A 24,971-nucleotide genomic window follows, 5' to 3' on the forward strand; every position below is an offset into this window, starting at 1 on the left:
AAGAGGAAAAAGCTCTAGCATTATTCAGCTATGTGAGTAGAAATATTTAGATAATGGTCTAAAGTAAAAGAATTTCTTTTAACTGAATGTAAAGCAGTATTTTAAATGAGACGACACATTGTCTACTCCATTGATGCTCATCACTGATTCACAAGACCACAACCATTGATGCATTCACTACTAGAAAACACATTTTCGGCGTCGTATAGGAGTTTGATTTTCACAGGCGGGCATATTCTTCGAAGCTAAAACACCACCGGCAAAAATTATACCCGGCCTAGAGGGGGCGGTCCGCCTGAGAAGATGGCTCTTTGCAGGCAGGCCATATAAGCGTCGCCTGCGAAGAACGATCTTCGTAGGCGGCAGGTGTCGTGCGTCTGATAAAATCCATTTTCGCAGGCATATCTTGTTTGGGCCGCGTACAAAGATGCCCCTATTTATGATGGTCTTACTATTTTTTTTATCATATTGTAAATTGACAAAAAAATTTACTCAACATTTTGCATATTAGTTTTTACTATTTTTTATGCACAATTACCATTTGTAGGGTACAATGTAGAATTGTTTATATGTTAAAGGTTTTTTAAAAAGAGGTTTGAAAATTTAGTACCAAATTTTTATGTGAACCTACCATTTTATGGAAATTTTAAAAAAATTAAAAGTAATAATATTAAGGTTTCTATATTTATACGTAAAATTAATTTTTTTACTACAACTACTGTACACATTTACAAATTACAAAATTAAACTAAAACAATTTTACTCAACATTTTGCATATTAGATTTTACTATTTTTAGGTTTTTTTAAAAGATGTTTCAAAATTTAGTACCAAATTTTTATGTGAACCTAACATTGTATGGAAATTTTTAAAAAATTAAAAGGAATAATATTAAGTTTCTATATTTGTACGTAAAATTAATATCTTTATTTCAACTACTGTATATATTTCTAAATTACAAAAATAAACTAAAAAATTTTACTCAACATTTTGCATATTATTTTTTACTATTTTTAGACGCAATTACCATTTTTAGGGTACAATGTATAATTTTTTATATGTTAAAACTTTTTTAAAAAGAGGTTTGAAAATTTAGTACCAAATTTTTATGTGAACCTACCATTGTATGGAAATTTTATAAAATTAGAAGTAATAATATTTAGGTTTCTATATTTGTACGTAAAATTAATATTTTTATTGCAACTACCGTATACATTTACAAATTACAAAAATAAACTAAAAAAATTTCAAAATAAATACAACTATGTCTCTAACAATTTTCGCAGGCGGACGGGCCATTTGCGAAGATAGTTATGCCGTGTAGGGGTTACATTTTCGGAGGTGGTCCACCCGCCTGCGAAGATCATGAAAATAGTTTTCGCAGGCGGGCGGACCGCCTGCGAAGATGAACTTTGCAGGCGGACCGCTCGCCTGTGAAAACCTTTCCCTATATAAGTGCTAGCCCGCTGCCCCAAAATTTTGAAGTCCGAGCGCAAACCCTACGTTTTTGGCGCCGTGAGGCTGCCAAATTTTTTTGCCGCCGCACCCGTCCTCTGCCGCCGCCCGCCTATGCCATCGTCCTCCGGCCTCCGCTGCCGCCGGCCCATCCACCGCGTCGCCGGGCTCCAACGCCGCCGTCGCACCCCCATCCGCCGGCCTCCACCGCCGCCTCTGCCGGCCGCTCGCACGGGCGCAAGCTCCGACGCCGCCCCATCCGCCGGTCTCCACCGCCCCGTCGCAGCCCTAGCCATCGGCCTCCACCGCCGGCCCGTCGACCACCGCCTCTGCCGGCCTCCATCGACTGCCGCCCGCCAGCCCGTCGACCGGTCGTTATTATTCAAAGTATTCTTCTAATCTGTCCATTTAGTAGAACATTGTGCATTACTCTTCTAAATAAACTTTTTCATCGGCTACTAAGCACTACCACAAGGTTCATAGATAGAAAAAAAGAACTTCAACTATTAGGAATAAGCATGCACCTACAGTACTCTTGACAGATCTGAGAACGTTCTACAGTAACACCGACTCCTTTTTATACAGATAAGACAAAAACGATGACTCGATATACACATACTCTGTATAATCATATTGCACTTATTTCTCCCCTAAAAAATCCATTTATTCATTAACCAACATTCCATACTACCAGCTAGAGTAGAAAGCAAACTGGAAAACAAGATAAAATGTGTTGATATTCAAATCTGGCAATGACTGGTAATTTTAACAGAGATAGGCCTTGTTTAGATCACAAAAATTTTTTGGCATAAACATCACATCGAATATTTAGATACCTAAATAGAGCATTAAACATAGATGGAACGAAAAACTAATTGCACAGTTATGGAATAAATCACGAGACGAATCTTTTAAGTATAATTAAGCCATCATTTGCACATGTTGGTTACTGTAGCACTTATGGGTAATGATGGCTTAATTAGGCTCAAAAGATTCGTCTTGTGATTTATTCCATAATTGTGCAATTAGTTTTTCGTTTTATCAATGTTTAATACTCTATTTAGGTATCTAAAGATTCGATGTGATTCTTTATGCCAAAAAATTTTGAGGATCTAACCAAGGCCATAGTTTGATACACAACTATAGCCCGGCAAAACCGCAAGTTGCATATCCCCTTCCGAGAATTTAGAATTTTTTGCCGGATCAGAAACTTTCTACTCTGAAAAATGAGGAAACAACACATAGTTGATGTGAATTCACCAACACGGGAAGGCTTGGGAGATCAGCTTAACTCCAATACTTATCCTATCAAATTGAGTTCATGACATATCAGTCAATTTGACATATGCAATTGACAAGAAAGATATAATTACATCAAACAGTCGTTTGGCGATGAGATTCGCTGAGACAAACCGATTGGTGTAGAAAATACAATCGACTATGTTATTGATATATTTGCAATGAGTATGCGTACTAGCAATAATCATCCGGTATAACCAACTAATGAATGACCAAGATCTATAAAATATCTAATCTTACTTACGAGAAGTAATCTTTATAGGTCGAACCGAACTGATGAAACATCATATTATACCTAGTAATGTCAGGCTAGATATTAAACAGATCATAATTGATCATCAACAAAGAGCCGATTAGCCGATGACTACCACCCAACGATAGCAAAGGAGATCTACCGACACGATCTAACTAATCTAGCTTATTAAGGATGAACTTGGTAGGTCCGGCTGAACCGATGCAACATTAGATCACACTTAATAAGAGATAGATTGACTGGCTAGCAAACCGACACAGACTATCAACCTTACAAGCCAATCACTGATAACTTATCGGCTGAAACCACGATAAAACAATGAGCAATACAAATCAACTTAATATGAATTATTTGACAAACACAATCTAATATATCGGATCTAACCGAGACAGTACAAGATTAAAGATATCAAATAACAAATATCAAGTAAAAGTAAATCACTCAAAGCGGTCGACAAGATCAACCCAAGATACAAGATTAACTTAGAATCAAACCAATATAATCACTAGCAACGGTAGGGGTTTTGATCGTAATATTGAAACTAACCAACAATGTCTCGATCTAGCCAGTGTGATTACTAAATAATTAACCAGAAGCATCAAAGATACAAAAGTACCTTGAACTGATACTGATACAATAACTAGCAGTCGTATAACTAGATTACAATATCGGACTGAACCGAGGAAGTCCTAATCTAGCCGATATGAGTACCATGGTGACGAGAATGAACTCATATGCCAGAGGTTGGACCTAACCGATGCAGCCCAGCCGAGAGCTCGTTCTTTCAAAAAAGCTACTTCTAATAGTGGCAATGTACCAAAATTGTGTTGATCTGATGAGATGATTTACACCCAAGGCACATATTGTAACATCCTGATTTTTGTGAATCCAAAAATTCCGTTAATCAAAAGTCCCAATCTCAAAAATCCTGATTATCGTATCAAACCCCCGAGCTCAATTGTTCCAAAGGAATAATAAATCATCTATTCTTTTTCTCGGCGTCCCTGACTCTCCAAAAATCCACGCGCTAAAATTCTTTTCGGAGAATTTAACCGCGCAAATAAAATTTCCAGTCGTCGGAAATTTATTTATCTGTGTCCTTGATCACCCGACGAATTTTATTCGTTTTATCTAATATCCGTTCAGAATATTTTATTCCGAACTTCTTTCGTCAAATTAAATATCTTTTTCAATCTTCTATCCGTCACAATATTCCTTTTTACTCTGGACTCGATCGTCCAAATAAATATTAATCGCCTCATTCTTTATCGTTTCATTTTATTCTAATTTCCGGTTGTCTGATTAAATATTAATCGCCACGACTATTATTCGTTACATTTATCTCAGACTCCTTTTATTCAATATAAATCAATCGGTCGTTATATCTAAAAATTTCCCGGCCGGCAATATATTCCATCCATTCTTAACCTTTGCCCCTGTCCATTTGGATCATCTCATTTTCTTTCTGTACACGGAAGAGTGTACGCATGCACCACCATCCGATCAATGCATGCAGCCTACCCCTACTCTTGCATGCATGGTTATCTCCTCCCTGCATTGCTGCACATGCATAACCAAGCATACAGGCAACATCAAATCAAAACAAGGCTTACAAGCCACCACCACACCATGCATGCAAAGCTTTGTTTGCAAGGCACCATGCATGCAAAGCATTGCTTGGAAGTCACCATACCGTTCTACCATTTTATCCGTTCCATTTATCACAGACCCTGTTATTCCGGAAAATCAATTATTCATTATATTTAAATATTTTCTGGAAGACAAATAAATTCCATTGTTTTCTTTTCCATCAATCCAAAATACCACCAATATTTTCCACGGGCATCGTATACATGTACTTATACCTTGACAAGAGAGCATGCATGCACTACATGCATGCACTACCACCATGCCACCACCACACCATGCACATCGCCACACGCCCCGCCACATGCCACCGCCACACCATGCACGCCGCCACACGCCCTGCCACATGCCGCCACCACATCATGCCGCCGTCACCCCGGCTCGCCTATAAAAGGGCAGGCAGAGCCCCGGTGTCATCCTTCACCTCCTCCCATGCCGGCGCAGCCATGCCGTCACACTGCCATCCAGCCTCACCGGCCTCCACGGCTCCGGCCGCCTCCTCCTCCCCTAGCCGCTCCCACCGGCGCCCTCCTCTCCTCCGGCAAGGCCGCCGCCGCCCCTATCTCCTCCCTGTCGCCTTCGTGTGAGAGAAAGGAGAGAGATGAAGTGAGAAAGAAGAGAAAGAAAAGAAAGAAGGGAGAGACAAGAGATGGAGTGAGGGAGAAGGAAAGAAAAGAGGTTGAGTAAGCGAAAGAAGAGAGAAGAGAAAGGAAAGAAGAAAAGAAAGGAGAGGCAGAGAGGAAAGTTATAGGAGATGGAAGGGAGAAGAGAGAGTAAAGGGTGTGGACCCCACCTGAGACCCACCTTGCTAGCCACCGCCTTTTTGCAGCCTCCATCCAAAGCCGGAGCCCATTCCTTCATCTCCTCCATCCTTCCAAGTCTATTTCGCATCTCCTATCTAATCCCCTCAGGTATAATCCATTCCTCTGATTCAGTATTAATTCTGTCCTAATCCATCGAGTGATCAATAGTAATACCGGACTATACTTGTTCAATTTATTTCTAAAAATATTTATTTACTATTATTGGTTATTTATTCCAAAAATATTTATTTCAAACTAACTATTTAAAACTATTTAAATATAATCTAGTACTTGTTTACTCCTTTATTTGAAAACATGTTAGCTATTAAATATATATATATATATATTCCAAATAAAATAAATGTATCTATTTATTCAAAACCCCTATTTTGTCTATAAATATTTTATTAGCAAAGACCCCTGTTTTATTACAAACTCTTTCTAGCCACCATCCTCTATTTTAATTAGTTTATTTGTTTCCTTTTTAAAGAGAATTATTTTATTTCAAAAACCTTTAGTTGCTTCCAAAACCTTTATTTGATTTCAACCCTTTTTATTTGTTAATTGTTTCTAAAATAAAATTGTGTTTTCAAAATATTTATAAAAAGTCTTTGCCTTTTTCCCGATCATTTGTAGAAGTCAGGACGAGTCCTTTTTATTGTCAGCAACCTCAGGTTTGCGCTGACTGCTCGCTTTATTAGTTCGGGAGTAGCAGCGAGTCGTGTGAGGACCTGGGTATAGCAAGCGAGTCATGCGAGAAACTAGCTTCGCGAGACTTCGAACTAGGCAAGTCACGACACCATTTGACCATGTTGAACCTATGTTTCTAAAATGCATTCTTTTACTTTAAATTGCATGTAGAACAATTAAAGACCCATTGTAGCTAGTTATACCCGTCATATGTTTGATTACCCTTAAGCCCTTGGTAAGGCCACTAAATCCTATTGCTATTGTTGACCTAGCGCCGCTAAAAAAGGATTCCTCGGCGGTAGTTCCTCAAATGCTATCCTCGGAAAAGGTTGTTATTCAATAGTTGTTGCCGGTACTGTTGTAAAGGGATCGTTTATAACTTAGTTAAGCTGATTTTATTTCTTCCAATCTTTGAAGAAAGAAGAGAAAGAATTTCTATTAGTGGAATAGGAATCAATGAGCAGAGTGAGGCGAGGCTAAGACAAGATATGGGACTTCCCGCGCTAAGTTGTTCCAATCTCTGTACTTAAGCTTAAGTAACCGAACTCGAAAGTGCTGCTATGAGCTAGATTTGCGCGTACAAGGGTAAAGAAGCGAGCAAGGCTACCTTTCCGCTGGAAATCCTATACCTGAGTGCTATTTGATCAGAGTGAGTTGTAATTGAGCTTGATTTACTTTAGCCTCATTACTCAACTATAACTTAGTCAATCTATGACATTGCTTAGTTTGGCTATTAGTTATATTTTATTCAATATTATACTTTTGAAATAATTATGATGATGTTGAAGCATTACTCAGTGGGAGTAATTGCATGACATCGGGTGGAGACATGAGCGCCACCCGACCATGTTGACAATGAGTTGTTAAGATAAAAACTGTTTTTGATCAGGGCGGAATGGTGAGAATATGGGTGGTTCTAGGGAAAGGCTAGCCTACCCTGATCAGTTAAGGACCGAGCCATGCAACTATACATGAAACGACCACCGTACAACCGTGTTTCTCGAATGAGTATAGACCTAGCTTAGTAAATAGCCGAGCGGAGACGATGCCCAAGCCGTGGTGCTTCTTATGAGTGTGCAAGTAGGCAGAAAGCCTATTGCACAGGGAATGACCAGGTAGGTCAGTTCCAGTGAGTTGTGGTGTATATGTGTTTGTTGGTTTACCCCTCCTTTGGTAACGCCAGAACTCCCCTAAAGGACGTCTAGAGTGCAATGGGGACAGAGAAAGTGTACCACTGCAGTGTTTAAATCTATTCGAATAGCCGCGCTCTCAGAAATGAGCACCGGGACATGGCATACACTTGGCTAGACTCATAAAACCCAATAGATGAGTATGGAATGAGAATGAAAGTGTTGTATGTGTGTTGTCACGCCCTGACCCTAGGAAACCTCTCCTAGGCCGGGCTCGTGCTCTAGGACATCAGGACTTCCCTCACACAACCAACACACGTTGCACTTTGTCCTCACTCATGCGCACCCGGGAATAACTTTCCGGTCGGTCACTCATCCCAAGATTGCTCCAGGCCAAGCACGCTTAACCTTGGAGTTTTCTCGAGATAAGTTTCCAGAAAAAAAGTTGTAACTTGTTGGTATGAGTATTCTATCAAATTGTATTAAGCCTTGGGCTGGGATGTTACATGTGTCTAGGTGATTCACTCCTTGGGATACAAGGGGTTGAATTATCTAGAAGATGGCATGGATGCCATGAAGGGAAACCATCGGTGGATGGCTGACAGAATCTTCATGGCTATTTTAATTACACTCATGGTATAGAATTTGCTACTTGAAAATAGGTCTTTGAAAAACTATTTGAGAAGCTGCTTTTATGCAAAAGAACCCTATAGCCTTCCTTGTTACAGCCTTGCATGTGCATATTTCCATGGTGATTTGCTGAGTACCCTGTACTCACCCTTGCTAAATACAAACCTTCAGTGCTCAAGAGGGTCTGGCTCCAGATCCGCTTTAGAGTTGCGGAGTTGTCCCAGTTGAAGCGGTCATCTAGCGGTTCTTGTCTTCCAGTCGCCGCCTGTGTCGTGTGAGATGTGTCCTTCTGTTTCCTTTCGCTTCTGGTGTTGCTGTTATAAAGGTTTTGATTTAACCAAAGGTTCGTAATTAAGCCCTTTCACCTTTATCTTTTTGTCGTGATATGTGATGAACCAACTATGTATGTGTTTACCAACTACTGATCCAGAGATTGGTACTGATAAACACAGAAGGTTACCGATTAGCAAAATCGGGGGCCGACACATACTTATACCCCTCGGGTCTTACGAGTCCAACTCAAACATGATATTAGACTTTCCTAACAAAAGAAAACGAAAATAACTAGTCATGCCTAATTACAAGAGATATTTTAAGTAAGGATAAAAACCACCTTGCTGTGTCTTCTCAATTACCTTTTGAATTCGACCTTTCCATACACCGTCGTACTTCTTTTCTTAACCGAATCCACTAAAGAATCATACAAAATTTTGATGTTAACACACACAAATACACATCAGACTTTTTGCCAGGGAAACTCAAGGAATAGCATCCAAATCAATAATACACTAAATTGACACAAAAAGTCCGAGGATGTCAGATCTACTGAGCGGATTATGGTGATAGAGACTGGCATGCAACTTGAACAGTTGAGCGAATGCGACACTAGATGGGCGACCAAACACAACATTACAGGTTATGGCAGAGGCTGTTGTATGCTACTAGAGATTGATGGAGACGACACCATTGTCAGGAGCAGCAGTCATTTCGTCTGGTGTGCCTGGTGAGCCGACACAAATAAATGACGTTGTGACGGTGAGAAAAAAAAAGGTGCAATGGGGAAATATCTCGCGCGCAAGACGATTTTGGCAACACATATACCTGACTTAAATCTTGGATAGGAATGAGTTGTTTTTGGCTACCCATAAAAATTGGGAATAGGTTTAGAGCATCTTCAAGATCATGGCTAAAATTTGGCTTTTGAAATCTCAATTTAGTCATTCATGTGAAAGAATTTTATCTCTAAATTGACATGCACTCGAATAAACTCTTCATTCTCACTCTCTAAATCCTAACAGCTGGCTACCATTGTCCAAAATTTGAAAGCTACGACACCTTCATAGATTCTCCATATCTACTATCTACATTTCTCTAGCAAGTGTAGGTCATCCTTACAGGACACACAAATAGATATCCAACTTGATGAGAGAGACTTGCTAGATTTGATCATTTAGAGTAAAAGTTTAGTCAATAAAATGACATGACAGATTATATGATTAGTCTCTTAAAATTATTATATAATTGCTAGAATTTGGTATAGAGAGCATTTGATCATTTTCATATATGCTCGTAGAGAGCTTCAGCACATGCTCTTAGGGCATGTATAACCGTATAGATAGTTGTTATTTATTTGACATAAAAATAGCGAAGCAAACAAGTTGTACAATAGATTATCTATCAAACTATCCGTACAATATTTAGTATAATTTTTTATGTTTTGTATATGTTGCATGTAACACATGTATAAAGTTTTTTTTTTCTAGAAAAGGTTATAGGTCGCTTGAGAGCATGTGACCGAGCACTAAACCAACGAAGAGACGGTGATTAAGTTTTTCTTAAATCAATTATGTTAATCAATTATGTTCTTATAGGACGATTAATCACGACCAGCCTCACTGTACTTGTCCTTAGGTCAGTTGGCTTCGTACGAGAATCCGGCGGTTTCCTCCGCCGCCGCCGTCACAAATGGAGGCGCTCCTCCGGTGGGCGGCCGAGCTGGGCGTCTCCGACTCCCCGTCCCCGTCCCCGCCCTCCGCACCCTCCTGCATCGGCCGCTCCGTCCTCATCGCCGACTTCCCCGACGCCGGCGGGTAAAACCCTCTCTGCCCCCTCCCCAGCGCAACCCCTTGCCGGTTCCTCGATCCACCGCTGCTCATGCTCACCTCACCGCCCTTTCCCACCTCAGGAGGGGCTTGGCGGCGGCGCGCGACCTCTGGCGCGGCGAGCTGGTGCTGCGTGTGCCCCGCGCCGCTCTGCTCACCAGCGACCGCGTCATGGACGACGACCCCAGGATCGCGTCCGCCGTCGCCAGCTGCCTCCCTCGCCTCTCCTCCGTCCAGGTAATGCCATTCCTTGCACCGATTTGGTACGCCATTACATGCCTTTGTCAAGCTGTCTTCCAATTTACGCAGTTGTGGATAATTTCCTTTTGATTAGGCGTACATGGTTCTCATTTTTCCTCATGATGGTAATAATTTTTGGATGCACCAGAAAATTTGTAAAGTGTGAGCACGATAAGTGCATCATGAGGCGTAAAGCTAGTGTGGCCATGAGGCATGACTAGAAAACTAGTGTGAGAAGGAATTATGCCATGAGGCATGGCCTCGGCTTTATAAATAACAAAAATAAGTCTGGCCTCAGGTGCACTGCAGTTGGAGTAGTTGGTGTGATAATCCATAAAGCTGACTCTATATACGTTGAATGAGTTTTGCTATGTATCGCTTCGGACAAAATGATTGGGTGAATTTAGCAATTTTGGGGAGGGTAAAAGGACCGCACTAATGTGGAGCAGTTTACTAGATAAAACGAGAAGGGAAAACCTTCTGATTTTATTACAATAAAATGAAAACAATTAGCTGCACCGAGATATCTCGATGGTGCTATTTTTGTTTGACTTCACAAGTGTCAGTTCAATCTTGGCTATTCTATGCTTGTTCTCCTTATCACATTTTTCCAACATTGCTTCAGTGTTTTCACTGATCTCCGCTTTGTATGTGAGCAGACTCTGATCATATGTTTACTGGCTGAAGTGGGAAGAGGGAATAGTTCGAACTGGTACCTATATTTGTCTCAATTGCCTACCTACTACACTATCTTGGCTACCTTCAATGATTTTGAAACTGAAGCTCTCCAAGTATAGTTTGGTACTTCTGTCAACAAAATCTTATTTTTTCCATTTCCATTGCTTTGTGTTAAATTCAATGGTTTTTTGCTCCAATATCAGGTTGATGAGGCTATTTGGGTTGCTCAAAAGGCTCTTCGTGGAATAAGATCAGACTGGCAAGGAGCTACACCACTGATGAAAGGATTGGGATTTAAACCTAAGCTTTTGATGTTTAAATCATGGCTCTGGGCTTTTGCAACGGTATAGTTTTTTAATCTGATCTCAGTTTATGCCAGTTCTCTTCTTATTCGATGTACTAGCTCTGTTGTCTAGATAAGTTACTGTGTAGAATTGAAGGATTGGAGTTCACCTTAGCTTTTGATGATAAAATGATTCTGGGCCTTGTAACATTACATTGATGAATTCCATGCTCTGGGAGAACCTTTCTCTTTCATATTGGATATGCCAGCTTTGTGGTTACTGCAATTACTCAAGATTTTAGATTCTTTAGCCTTAATTCCTATTCTATATTTTACCTGCTGTTAAGGTGTGAGATTTATGAAGTTTCTTTTAATCACATGAAGGTATCTTCAAGAACATTACATATAGCATGGGATGATGCTGGTTGTCTATGTCCTATTGGTGATTTGTTCAATTATGCTGCTCCTGATGATGATAATTCATCAGAGGCAGATGAAGATGCGGATGATATGATGCATCAGCAGACAAATAACATGTTGGGTCAGACATATTTTGATTCATCTGAGAGATTGACAGATGGGGGATATGAAGATGTTAATGAATACTGTTTGTATGCTCGGAAAAGATATAGGAAAGGAGAGCAGGTAATGGAATATGCTGTTTTCATTCCCTAGAATGCTCATGCTCTCCTGTATCGCATTGTCGCACCTTTTTGCTCTTCTGTTGTTTTGAATCAAACCTTGTGTTTTATGCTTTTGTACAGGTACTTCTGGCGTATGGAGCATACACAAACTTGGAACTTCTTGAGCATTATGGTTTTCTTTTGGGCGAGAATCCTAATGAGAAAATCTACATTCCATTAGATTTGGATTTGTGCACAATCGGTACTTGGCCAAGAGATTCCTTATATATTCTGCCAAATGGGCACCCCTCATTTGCACTGTTATGCGCATTAAGGCTATGGACAACTCCCACAAATCGTCGGAAAGCTGTAAGTCATCAGATCTACTCTGGATCACTGCTTTCCATTGAAAATGAACTGGAGATTATGAAATGGTTGGTCAAGAAGTGTGAGGAAACTCTGCAGCAATTACCTACCACTATTGAATTTGATGAAAATTTGTTCGCCCTTTTATGCAAGCTACAGAACAGCACTAGCTGCATGCTAGAAAGGGATCAATCAATCTTTGAGAAAGAATTTGCTGCATTCTTCAGATTTCATAGCTTTGAGCTGGATCGTTCTATGTACAGTAAACTCCCATTTCGTCTTATACGATCCCTGGAAAGATGGGGATTAGCTGTCCAGTGGAGATGCAGCTACAAAAGAACCCTAACGAAGTGTATTGCGCACTGTAAAAGCTTAGTTCACGAGCTTTCGTTGCAGCAAAATCAACAATAGCTCAAAGGTTTAGGCTAAGTAGGTTTCTTTGAATGCAGAAGTTGTTAACGTACAGCTTTGCTTAACAACATTGAACTAGAAAGGTAGTAAGGTATTAATATTATGTGGCCTTCAGGTGGATCCAGGTTGGGCCTAGATCTCTTGGGGCCACTGTTTAGAGACAGAAGAAGAGGGGATGATGGGAGGTGAATTTTCTTAATTTTGGAGAAAAGACTGCTGATTTGTGGATTTTTTTTTTTGGATTCTGTAGTGCTAAAAAATTTTGCAAAAATTACTGGAAGTATATGTTGTCATGAACTTCGTTTGGTGTATTTTTGAGTTTTTTTTGTATGTAGTTTTTTTTTGAAAATACAAACAATGTCTCAGTTTGCATATTATACATCCAAGGGTAAAATGGTCTTTACACACGGTCTGTCGGTGTCACTTTAACAGAGTACTGAAGGTAATGACATTTCTGGGATAAGTTAGTTCATATGACGCTATTTTTTAGAAGTTGTATTTATCGATGATATTTTTTTGGAAACGTTGTGTTTGTCAATGGTATTTATTGGATTCTCATCTAAAAAGAAGCTACTTCCATTCATATTAACGTTTTGACTTTTTATGAAATCAAAGCACATCTATAGGTAAATTTAGTAATATCTAATACCCGATTAATTTCATCTAGTCAAACTTTGAATATATTTCAATATAAAATTTATTCTTGCATTAAAAATATTACTATGTGCTTTAAAGAAAAATCAATTTATGTGTCTTTAACGATGGTACAAACAGACTAAGAGAGGAGGGTATTGTACGTCCAAATGGTATTTGGATTTCAGTGTAGTATTAAATAACTTAATCTATTCTTCATGAATACTTAGTCAAAACTCGACATATCAAACCATTAATATACATAATTTTTTAATTTAATATGTATAAATGGTATTAATAGATTTACATGAAAATACTTTCATGTCGTTATATATTTTTTATAAATATATAGTTGGGAAAGGCAATGATGGAACATGAGCATTAAAATAGAGGAACTTCTCCAACACATGATTCACCCCACCTATTATTTTCTTCTTAGATATATCATATTTTATTAGACCACGTTCAATATATGTCCATAAAGAATATATTAAAACTACTTTTAATACCCCATGGTGATGGCAGCATAGAAGAGATTGTGAATGGATCAACTTTTTTAGGGTTATGGAGGGATCTTGTTTTTAGGATGGGTTGGTTACAAATCTCAGGGATGATCGGATAAAAATATACTCAAACAAAATATAGAAGAAAACTCTTCATTTATGGAAAATTATGAATGGAGTAGGCTTGATCTATGATCCTAACCCATAGAATTATACTTATCAGTCACCAAACGAGTTTGGAATATAGGACACGTGAGGTGATGATTAATCCACCTTGTTAGCGACATGCACATCGGATAGTTTGCCCATAGGATAGAAATTTATGGTGATAGTGATAGCAAAGGCAGGTGAACAGGTCGATTTATTTTCCTAAAACATCATAGCGAATCTTTGACACTTTTTCTTTTCGTGAACTAAACACGCGCTACGAGAATATCCATATAGGATGACTGGATGGTTGAAGGAGGTGGCGTGGTGGCATAGAGAAGATTAGGCATAAGCATGGGGGTGGGATGTGGGAGTTAAAGTTTTTTATGTGAACGGTGAGAGTGGTAACAAGGACGCATATACTTGAAAAGCAGCTATCGCTATATATTATGATACACTACGTTTATCCCAAAATATAAATATTTCTATATTATTTAGCGGAGATTAATGTTAAGAAGAAAGACTGATGCTCAATAAATAAAGAATGAATAAGGGTGAAAATGTATGTGGGAATAAATAAGAAAAAATTGAACAGAAAGTGATTAATGGACAAATAGTACTATGAATAATAATAAAAATGTCTATATTTTAGAACAGATGGAGTAATATGATGTGGATATGGCTAAAGAGACTACAACAAAGAATAGATTAAATTTAGATCAATGATTTTGTAGGATTATTGAAGGTTTCTTGGTGTGCCAGACTTAAAGTATTATTAGCCTAAAACCATATGTTTGGTAATGCAGCATGCTAAAAATTTCTTTTAGCGAGTCTTTTATAGTCGTTGAGAAGTATATTGCTTGGTATGTGCTGGTACTAAATTTTTTAGTACCAAGGACCCTTTCTATACCCCTCTATGCGTGATCTACTTAGCCAAGAACTATTAGGTGTTTACTCCTTCTATCTCAAAGTAGAAAAACAAATCTAATACTAGATTCGATATATCACAGTTTTACAAATCTAGATGGTACTATTAATGTATCTCCAATTTCGTACCAATTTTTCTATTTTAAGACAAATGTGTTACTCCATCCATTCCGTATTCCATATTGTCAGTGAAAAACTCCTCTAGTGAGAGGTCAGTGGACCCTCCGCCTTTTTTGTGTTCGGCCTAGGGAACATGGGGAAAGCCATGGGATACAGATGAAGAGTGGGTGAAGAGATGTGGGGAGAAGGAAGAGAATGTGGAAGAAATATATATAGGTTCGAGTCATTCGTCGAGGCGTAATACCCTATTCATCCATGTAATGTTTGGTGCAATATAGGTGAGAAGGACCTGTTGACGTCAAAATGTGAACGTTGACGTGTCACACACGAGGGCCTGAGAGTCAATCTTAGATAGTTCCAGCGCAGGACCTAAATTCTTAGAATGATGTGCGGGCGTGCCAGTCAGTTTGATTCTGCAATTCAAGATGAATGGTAAAACAAGCCGATCAGCTATCGAGCCGATAGGTAACTAATAATCTAGCCGATCAGATGTTGATGCTGCAACGGTTAGCCGATAGGATAAACGATCAGCTGTAAAAAGCTTGGAATGGCTAAAAACTTCATCGAAATAAACTTGAAATAAATATTAGACCAACATAACCCGTCAAATCACTTATTAATTTTAGTCGATCGGACAATCCCCTATAACCAGGTCGAACTAGACATATATAGATTGGACTTAACCAAGACAGTATGCAGTCGAGCACAATATAATTATAGGAAACATGAAGATCGATAAGGATAATAAATAAACTGATGAATTACTTGGAATAAATAATGAATCATATGTTATGATCGGCTAAACCCAATTTGCGTATGATTCTCACAAGCCGATGCAACATAAATAATTACCGATCTAACTAAATCAAGCCGATTGTTATAAGAATAATGCAGTAAGGCAATCGGCTACTCTATTGATGTAAATATGATAAACATGTAGATTGACAAGAATCATCGGCTATAGACGGCAGACAAACAACCAAGATTTATAAAATACCTAGCCCAAATCGCTAAGAATAATCATAGAAAATCAGATCCAACCGAGACAGTTCAAGATTAAACCTAGCAATGCCAGGATAGATACTAAACAGATCTAGATTGCTATTAAACCAATGAGCCGATGATAGGTAACTAATCGGCTGGTACTCCGATAAAACAATGACCAAAATACATCGATCTAATACAAACCATCTAACAAACGCAATCTACTAGATCGGACCTGAATATGTCGAACAATAAATATCAAACCCACGTAGATCGTCCAAAGTGGTCGACCGGATCAACTCAAGATACAGAAGTAACTCAAGCTGAAACTGATATGATAACTAGCAATCGCACAACCAGATTAGAAGATCGGACCGAACCGAGACAGTCCTAATCTAGCAGATGCGATTACCGTGCCCCGACGAAACGTAGGACTTACCCCTCCGTCGGAGATCGAGACGATGCAGCCCCACGTCAGGTGTCAAGTTCCACCGGAGTTAAAACCTCGGTTAGGAGGGTGACGATACGCTGAAATTTAGGTGGTTTGATTATAGATGATTTATAATGACCCCGGACATGCATATTTATACCCTCGGGTGGACACTAGTCCATGTTGGACACGACATGCGACTCCTAACAGATAAAAAGAAATAACAAACTCCTATGTAGATTCTTTCTCTAACACACAAGTCTCGATCGGATTCTAACAACCTTAGAGATAAAATAAAATCCTAACTAACTCTAATAATAGATAAATTTACACCACCAAGCCTTGGTATTCACAATTCCTTCTCGAATCCGGTCTCTTCTGGATAAGATTTTCTATTAGCAATTGCACCTTTCCTTATCCGAATGTAATACGAAAATTTACCAAATTTCGGTGTTAACAAGACCTTGAGCTAGAGCTCCCCTTCTCTGCTTGGCTCTTAGGAGTATGGTTTGTGACCAACTCCACCCTCTTCCTAGGCATGACTCTATTTTTATAGTCTTAAGGGGTCATAGTGACTAGAAGGGGACAACTACATCTTTTTTCATGGAGATATCAAGAGACATTCCATCGTCTTCGGTGCATGTTATGGTGGAAAGTGTGTTAGTCACCATGTGTTTCTGACATGATGTGCACACAACATTGCTTTAAGAAGGACCCTGTTACCGGGCCCCAATACTCCCTCAACTAGAGGGGTCAAGGTAGCCTAACCCCTTGGAGCTGGCCGGACCCCCTGAATGGTGAATGAGCCTAGGAGCCTGTTTGAAAAAGTTTCTTCCAGTTACAACTTTTCTTAAAAGCTGATTCTGCTAGAAGCTGCCCCAAACGGTTCATAGTTTCTAAGAATCTGTAGTTATAGATTCTAGAAAATAAACTAAGAAGCTAAAAGTTAGAGAGACTGGGTTTCAGAGTTTTTCTAGATTCTCATAAGCTGACTATCAAACAGTTGCTTTTCAGAATTTAAAAGCTCCCCAAACAGGCCCCATGTCACTTCTACGCGTAAGCCACTCTTCTGGGGACCTTAATTCCCAAAACACCGATATACATTACAAGACGTTGTGGCGCTATTTAGATTTATCATAGATCAATGAATATATATATATATATATATATATATATATTCATATATATATATTCATATGAATATGGTGGGTTCGTATTGGGATACATAGTCACCACAATTATGAATATCACTGCCCTCCAAGCTCCAGATCCATCCATTCCCCAGTTATCATGGGATACGTATTCTTTTGTTCTCGATCATAATCCCCTCTAAACAATATATAAATGATTATACGTTGAAACCGAGGTTTAGTGAAAGCCTCTAATTATTTACCGGGGACCCAACAGAAGTGATCATTGACGTCAAATAACCCTCGACTAACATGTGGACCTGTTTACTTTGTAAAAATTTTGCCCTTGTTTTGCCCTTTTCCCCAAGTCATTGTGAGGCCCTGTTTACTTTGTAAAAATTTTTGAGTTCATCCGTCACATCAAATCTTTCGACGCATATACAGAGCATTACATATGGTTAAAAATAACTAATGTATAGTTTAGAAGGAATTTGCAAGACAAATTTTTTAAGCATAATTAGTGCATGATTAGTCATTACTGGTACAATAAGTCACATGTGTTAATGATAGATTAATTAGACTTAAAAAATCTGTCTCGTAGTTTTATGACACTATGTAATTAGATTTTAATAGTCATTAAAATAGTTTTCCGATATTCAATCAAATATTTAATATAACACCTAACCCAAAAACTTTCACGAACTAAACAAACCCGAGTCTCACCAAATGGTCAATCAGATGAGATAGAAGTAGTATTGTACTAGCCTACTACTTCCTCCGTTTCACACTATAAGACTTCTAGTTTATAGGGATGCTAATGAGTCTATATATATATATATATATATATATAAATTATATATATCTATCGATTGATGAATTTAAATAAGAATAGAAAGTCTTAACATATGAAACGGGCATAGTACTTTGCTACATGGCGTCATGCTGACTTAGTCGTGCCAACCGTGCACACGCATGACGTATGTTATGTTCACGCAACAAACCGCAACGTTGTTCCGCACATGTAACAATTTTTTTTTTTCCGGTTCGGTTCAGTTTAGGAAGGCGGCCCTTCGTCCGGTCGTCCCACGAAGGAATTCGCGTATAAATACCATCCTCCACCGCGTGGGGTGTGAGTCTTCCAGAAGAAGCCGTCCACGTGTCGTGTCGTCTCGTGCCTCGCCCTCGCCGTTGCGTCGTGTTCGTCGGTTTGAATTTGATTCGCGTGCGTGCGTGCGTGTGTTCCCTTCCGATCTCGCGCAGAAGCTAGCGGAGCCCGGTTGCCGAAATGGCGGGCCGAGGCTATGGCGGTGGACGACGAGGGGGCGGCAGGGGCCAGCAGCAGCAGCAGCAGCAGCCCAGCGGGTACGGAGGGCGCGGCCGCGGCGGGCGGCAGCAGCAGTACGGTGGCTATGGTGGTGGGGGTTATGGAGGCGGCGACGGCGGCCGTGGCCGTGGCCGCGGGCGCGGGCGCTTTGGATGGAACGAGCCGGAGCGGATTTTCACTCTGCCAGAAGCTCCGGAGGAGCGCCTCGTCGATCTCTACGCCCCCGAGATGAAGACGCTCCTGGAGAAGTTCAAGGGGCTGGAGCTGAGCACGCGCGACGACGGGCCGACGTTGCCGGCGCGGCCCGGGTTCGGTGTCGTCGGAGAAGAGTGCGTCGTGAGGGCCAACCACTTCTTCGTCCACCTCTACGACCGAGGCTTCCACCACTACGACGTACGCGGCCTCCCCACCCAATTCGTCGTCACCAACCTCGGACCTCCTCCTCGATCGGTCTCGTCGTCGGCGTGCTCACCGGCCGTTGTTTTTTTCTCTCTTTTCTCCTCAGGTGGAGATCACACCGGATCCGAGGGTGACGTCCGTCTTCCGCGCCGTGATCTCGAAGCTGGTGGACGAGCGGAAGCACACCGACCTGCGCGGCCACCTCCCCGCCTACGACGGCCGCAAGAACCTCTACACCGCGGGCGAGCTCCCCTTCAAGAGCCAGGAGTTCGAGGTCGACCTGTCCGACGGCACGAACACGAGGGAGAGGAAGTTCAAGGTGGTCATCCGCTACGCGACGCCGATCGACCTGCAGGGCCTGTGGATGCTCATGGCCGGCTGCCCCACCCCGGCCCACGTCCCGGGCCAGGCGCTGCAGATGATCGACGTCCTGCTGCGCGACATGGTGCTCACCGAGCGCAACGACAACAGGTAATGCGCGCTAACACAACAGAGTTATTTTGATTTTTGTGAACTGGAAGAACGATGGGAATTCTTGTTTGGTTGCAGGTACTTTGCGGTTGGTCGATCTTACTTCTCGCCCGAAATCATGAAGGGCAAAAAACTCGGCTCGGGTGTCGTTGCGTGGAAGGGGTTCTACCAGAGTTGCAGGCTCACGCAGCAGGGGCTGTCTCTAAACATAGGTCAGATTTCTGTATTTGATTGAATTACCTGAAATGCAATTCATAAGAATCGAGCACATGATGATATGAACAGCTGATTACTGAGCAACTAGATATGGAAATGTTTTTTGGACTCGAATGATTTATTTGATCTCAGTCTGAAATAAGAATCAGGAGGTGATGCTCTCTTCTTCTGCATCCTCATACATTCTGATGGGTAATCTCTTCAAGAAAGTATCAACTCCATTTCATCGACAAATTTAATTTCTCACTCCAAACATTTTTTTCTATGCTAACTTAGGCTGGAAATCCTTATCTCCGAGAGTTGTGTTTTCGACAACTTATGCACTTGACGTTCTTTTCTTGCAGACACCTCTTCAACTGCTTTTGTTGCACCTCAGACGGTGATTGAACTAGTAAATGAGGTGTACGGAATAAGAATTACTGGGAATTTTGATATGGAGCATTTTTTGAACAGATGCAGTAACGAAGTGCGTGTACAAATGCTTTCCCATCATAATTTGTTTGCGTAGAGCTGATCTTGACATGGTTTTTCATGCTTCCTGAATCTGCAGTTGATGAGGACCCTCAAGGGTGTTAGGATTGAAGTCACCCACCGCGGAAAAATACGCAAAACATACCGCGTTTCTAGCTTAACCACGCTGTCTGCAAGTCAATTGACGTAAGGAGCTTTCCCTTCTCTTCTGAGCAAATGATGCTATTGAATTCTCTTGAATAACTTAATCTTATCAAATTTCGTTGGATGTCAAAACTGCAAGGTTCAAATCATCAACCGGTGATGACACGACTGTCAAGAAGTATTTCAAAGAAAAATACGGCCTGGAGCTAAGCTACGGCCATCTCCCTTGCCTGCAAGTTGGTACTGATCAGAAACCGAATTACCTACCCATGGAGGTTTGTTCATATACTTCAGTTTTAATTGAATTTTTTTAATATTTTTCTACATCCTTTGCCTTTCCACGTTCTAATTCTATATGTTGAAATTTGATTGGATTGAAGGTTTGCAAGATAATTCCAGGACAGAGATACCAGAAAAAGCTCAATCAGCGTCAGGTTACCCAGCTAATAGCTTCAATCGACAAGTTTGCTCATGAACGTGAAATGTCCATTCGTCAGGTTCTTGCTCATGCCATCTTCTATGTTATTTTGTCAGGTTAATACTAATCTTTAACTTCTCTCTAATCCATTTCTTTTTTGTTAGGCTGTTGAGAACAACCAGTATAGCAGTACGGAACGTGCAAAGGAGTTTGGCATAGAAGTTGACTCCTACCCTACTACTGTGAATGCTAGACTTTTGAAGGCTCCAATGGTAATCCTCCAAAATTTTTTTTCAAAAACATCCTATCGAATTTTTGGACACCTAAATAAAGCATTAAATATAGATGAACCAAAAAACTAATTGCACAGTTATGGAAGAAATCTTGAGATGAATCTTTTGAGTCTAATTAGCCCATGATTAGCCATAAGTGCTATAGTAACCAACATGTGCTAATGACGGATTAATTAGGCTCAAAAGATTCGTCTCGCGGTTTCTAGGCTAGCCGTGAAATTTGTTTTTTTGATTCGTGTCCGAAAACCCCTTCCGACATCCGGTCAAACATTTGACATGACACTTTTTTCAAAAATTTTCTCAATCTAAACACCATCTTAGATTTGCCCCTTCCATCAGTTTTTTTTTTAGTTTGTCCACACTTTTCCTATGTCGCACATAATGTTGTAGCTGAAGTACAAAAATGAAGTTGGAGCTGAGGTCGATTGCGAGCCAAATAATGGGCAGTGGAACATGAGCGACAAGGTACATCATGACGAACCGATCCGTTTCATAAGCTTTTCCTATGTTCTTTTCTGCAGTCATTAGTCATTACTATATTGCAGAAAATGGTTAATTTTAGTGATGGTGTTATTGTTACCTGTTTCTAGTCGTGTGCTGATGTGTTGCCAAAATGCCAGACGGTTAGCAGTTGGCTCATGAGACGGCTATCAAACTCCTTGTTGCCCTTAAAACAAAAAAACTGGTGTGAGAATCATGGTCTACTGAGCCTGTACAATATTTTGAACTGTACACAATTTTAAGGAACTGCTTTTTACGGTCGTATAATTTTGTTATTTCAAATATTTATTGAATACTCCTGGTTTTTGTGGAACCCAAAACGCTGAATATTGGCACTGCATATATTTGTTCTCTCTCCACACTGTTTCAACAATTCATTTTGATGTGCAGAAAGTATTCAACGGTGCTTCGGTTGAAACCTGGGCCTGTATTAGCTTTTGCAATGGTTCGATGGATCCCGTTATCACAAATTTCTGCAATGCATTGATTCAAACGTCACTTAGAACTGGACTGGTAACTTACCATTTCATCATTCTTATACTGTTTTAATATCTTCTTTTCATCATTTTTTTATTCAACTGGACAGCTGATTTTTTCTTGTTACTTTCATTTCAGAACTTCAATAACTCGATCCCTCAAATATTCCATGCTAATCCTGACCGTGTTCAAAACGATCTTCCCGAGCGCTATAAGGATGCATGCAACAAGTTGAAGGGTCAAAAGATTGACCTCCTACTTGTTATATTGCCAGACAAAGATGCCAAATTATATGGTAATTAGCATCCAAATTCTCTCTAACGTCTGGGAAAATATGATTCCTTAGTCTCTCTATATTGGTTACAGTTATATTCGTGGTTATAATTTTAGCTCCACTGAACAAGTGGTTAAGGTCTATCTCTGATAACCACAGGTGATGTCAAAAGAATCTGTGAAACAGAAATCGGTGTGATATCACAGTGTTGTCGAAAAGATCAGCTTTCCAAGACGTTACCTCCGTACTGTGCAAATATTGCTATCAAGATCAATGCTAAGGTAAACTTGATCACCTCCCAGAATCTTTGTTTCACAAATCTTATTCAACTACAAGATGTACTCACCACGTCTACAGGCTGGAGGAACGAATTCAGTATTTTCTAATAAAGATGCAAGTTTACCGGTTGTTTCAAAGAAAGCAACTATTATATTTGGTGCTGACGTTACTCATCCTGGTCCTCTAGATGACTCTAGCCCTTCCATTGCTTCGGTAAGATATTTCTAGCAGAACATAAACCAGCCCCAGTTTCATCTATTACTGTACAGTTTTCATCTCACTGATGGGGTGTTCCATTTAGGTTGTTGCTTCCGTAGACTGGCCTAATGTGACCAGGTACAATTCTGTTGTTCGTACCCAAGGTAACCGTGAGGAGATCATAGGAGATCTTGAGGGCATTGTTAAGTGAGATCTTTATGCTGCTCAGCTAACTTCTACATATGCATGCCAGTATGCCAACATTCGAGAGTTCATTGATTCCTAAAATATTTTGCAGGGAACTTCTCAATGCATGCAAAAGTGACTCCAACAAGCCGGAGCAGCTAATATTCTACAGGTTAGTTTATTTTTTTTAATTGTGCTTCTTTGCTGATCTTATACCAAGACACTGACGCTTGTCCTGTTTCATCGTCAGGGACGGCGTAAGTGAGGGCCAGTTCAACCAAGTTCTAGAGAAAGAAGTACCGGACATAGTAAAGGTACAAGCAATTTGATATTTGAAAAAGTACATAATGTTTCAACCATTTTGGTTGAATAAGACTAGTAACCAAAATCCACTGTTTCAGGCATGGAAGTCTGTGTATGGCTTGGAGCCACGAATTACCTTTATAGTGGTTCGGAAGAGGCATCATACAAGACTTTTCCCCCCATATTACACCGAACGTGTGAACGTAAATGTTCCTCCAGGTTAAAGATCGATGGCCTCTTCCGTAAGCGTTGTTTAATGATCTTGTTTAGTCAATTACTTAACACTTCTTTTCTGTAAATTCCAGGCACAGTAGTTGATAGAAAGATCTGTCACCCTAGAGAGTTTGATTTCTTCCTGTGCAGCCATGCTGGGATCAAAGTAAGATGCCTAGCACATTACAGAGTACAGATAAGTGAACTGTCTGTACCATACCATACAAGTGAAGCCCTAACGATCTGTAAACTGTAAAATTACAGGGGACATGCCGTCCAAGCCATTACCATGTGCTGCGTGACGACAACAAGTTCACTGCAGATGACCTTCAGTCTGTCACAAACAACCTGTGCTACATGTAAGTGTGATCTTCCTTGCCATGAATAAATAATTGTTGATGTTTGCATTCTGCACTCGCGGTTGAATGACTTTCTTTCTGCTGTGCTCTTGGACAGATATACAAGCTGCACTCGTTCGGTGTCCATTCGTACGCCACTTCTCTCTATCAGCTCTGTTTAATCGCGGAAATGTTGCATTAGTTACAGGAGCTAACTGCTTCTTTAATGCTAAAATTCCTGTGCTTCAAATAACATAAAAATTACAGTCATAAATGAAGTGAAACTCTATCAAACTCAAACTAGTTAGATAAAGCTACCGTACTTTTGGTATTTGGCCAAACTCCACATCTGGATAAACAGAAACATGAAGAGAGGTTTAAGAAGATATAAACGAAAGTAGTTTCACTTCATTACCTTCTGTTACATCCTGTTCTGTTCTGTATTAACTCTGTGTTGTTTGTCATGGCAGCGCCTCCTGTCTACTATGCTCATAAGCTCGCATTCCGTGCTCGGTTCTACCTCACCGAAGTTCCCGGCGCAGCTCCTGAAGATGCTTCTCGGTGGACACTTGCTGAAATCAAGGAAGAGGTGAAGAACTCCATGTTCTTCTGCTAAGTCCCTGTACCCCGGAAAACAGCATCTGTCTGTGTCTGAGATTGTCATTCTTTTCCATATCATGTAGTTGTAGACTTGATCTGGAAAGGATAATATCATCTGTGTGGTTTTAAACGACATTGAACTATTGAAGTGCGTCTCTGGTGTTACTATCTCAGCACTCTGAATGTATTTGGTGCATGTGAGGATATAGACATAGAGATCTCAGCAATCTCTGTTGAGCTTTGTAAACTCACCATATACATGCTTCCCATCTTAATGAAATTGGTTAGCCCGGTCTGCGCTTTCCCGGCAAAAAAAAAAAATCTCTGTTTGTTTATCTCTGTTTCCGGTGATTATGCCTGTGGTTTATTTTTCAGGATATAAA

At 40.2% G+C, this 24,971-nt stretch overlaps 2 protein-coding genes across 2 annotated transcripts; both read left to right on the plus strand.

Annotated features, from left to right (window-relative positions):
• Window positions 1-9,832: 9,832 nt before the first annotated feature.
• LOC102704261 (protein SET DOMAIN GROUP 40) lies at window positions 9,833-13,029 on the plus strand. Its single transcript, XM_006657618.3, has 6 exons — window positions 9,833-9,996; window positions 10,092-10,245; window positions 10,908-11,039; window positions 11,130-11,270; window positions 11,594-11,854; window positions 11,974-13,029. The coding sequence occupies exons 1-6, from the start codon at window positions 9,872-9,874 to the stop codon at window positions 12,607-12,609; spliced, it is 1,449 nt and encodes a 482-aa protein (XP_006657681.2). The 5' UTR covers window positions 9,833-9,871; the 3' UTR covers window positions 12,610-13,029.
• A 5,614-nt stretch (window positions 13,030-18,643) lies between these two features.
• On the plus strand, window positions 18,644-24,892 carry LOC102704716 (protein argonaute 18-like). Its single transcript, XM_006657620.2, has 21 exons — window positions 18,644-19,200; window positions 19,313-19,677; window positions 19,756-19,889; window positions 20,238-20,359; window positions 20,444-20,550; window positions 20,648-20,783; window positions 20,889-21,005; window positions 21,091-21,198; window positions 21,610-21,684; window positions 22,111-22,233; window positions 22,336-22,492; window positions 22,631-22,752; window positions 22,829-22,963; window positions 23,052-23,155; window positions 23,247-23,306; window positions 23,385-23,448; window positions 23,536-23,656; window positions 23,743-23,816; window positions 23,915-24,009; window positions 24,107-24,138; window positions 24,459-24,892. Exons 1-21 carry the CDS (start codon window positions 18,769-18,771, stop codon window positions 24,602-24,604), a joined length of 2,829 nt encoding a protein of 942 aa, XP_006657683.2. The 5' UTR covers window positions 18,644-18,768; the 3' UTR covers window positions 24,605-24,892.
• Window positions 24,893-24,971: the final 79 nt, after the last annotated feature.

Source organism: Oryza brachyantha, chromosome 7 (genome assembly GCF_000231095.2).
Source record: "Oryza brachyantha chromosome 7, ObraRS2, whole genome shotgun sequence".
Classification (NCBI taxonomy): Eukaryota; Viridiplantae; Streptophyta; class Magnoliopsida; order Poales; family Poaceae; genus Oryza; species Oryza brachyantha.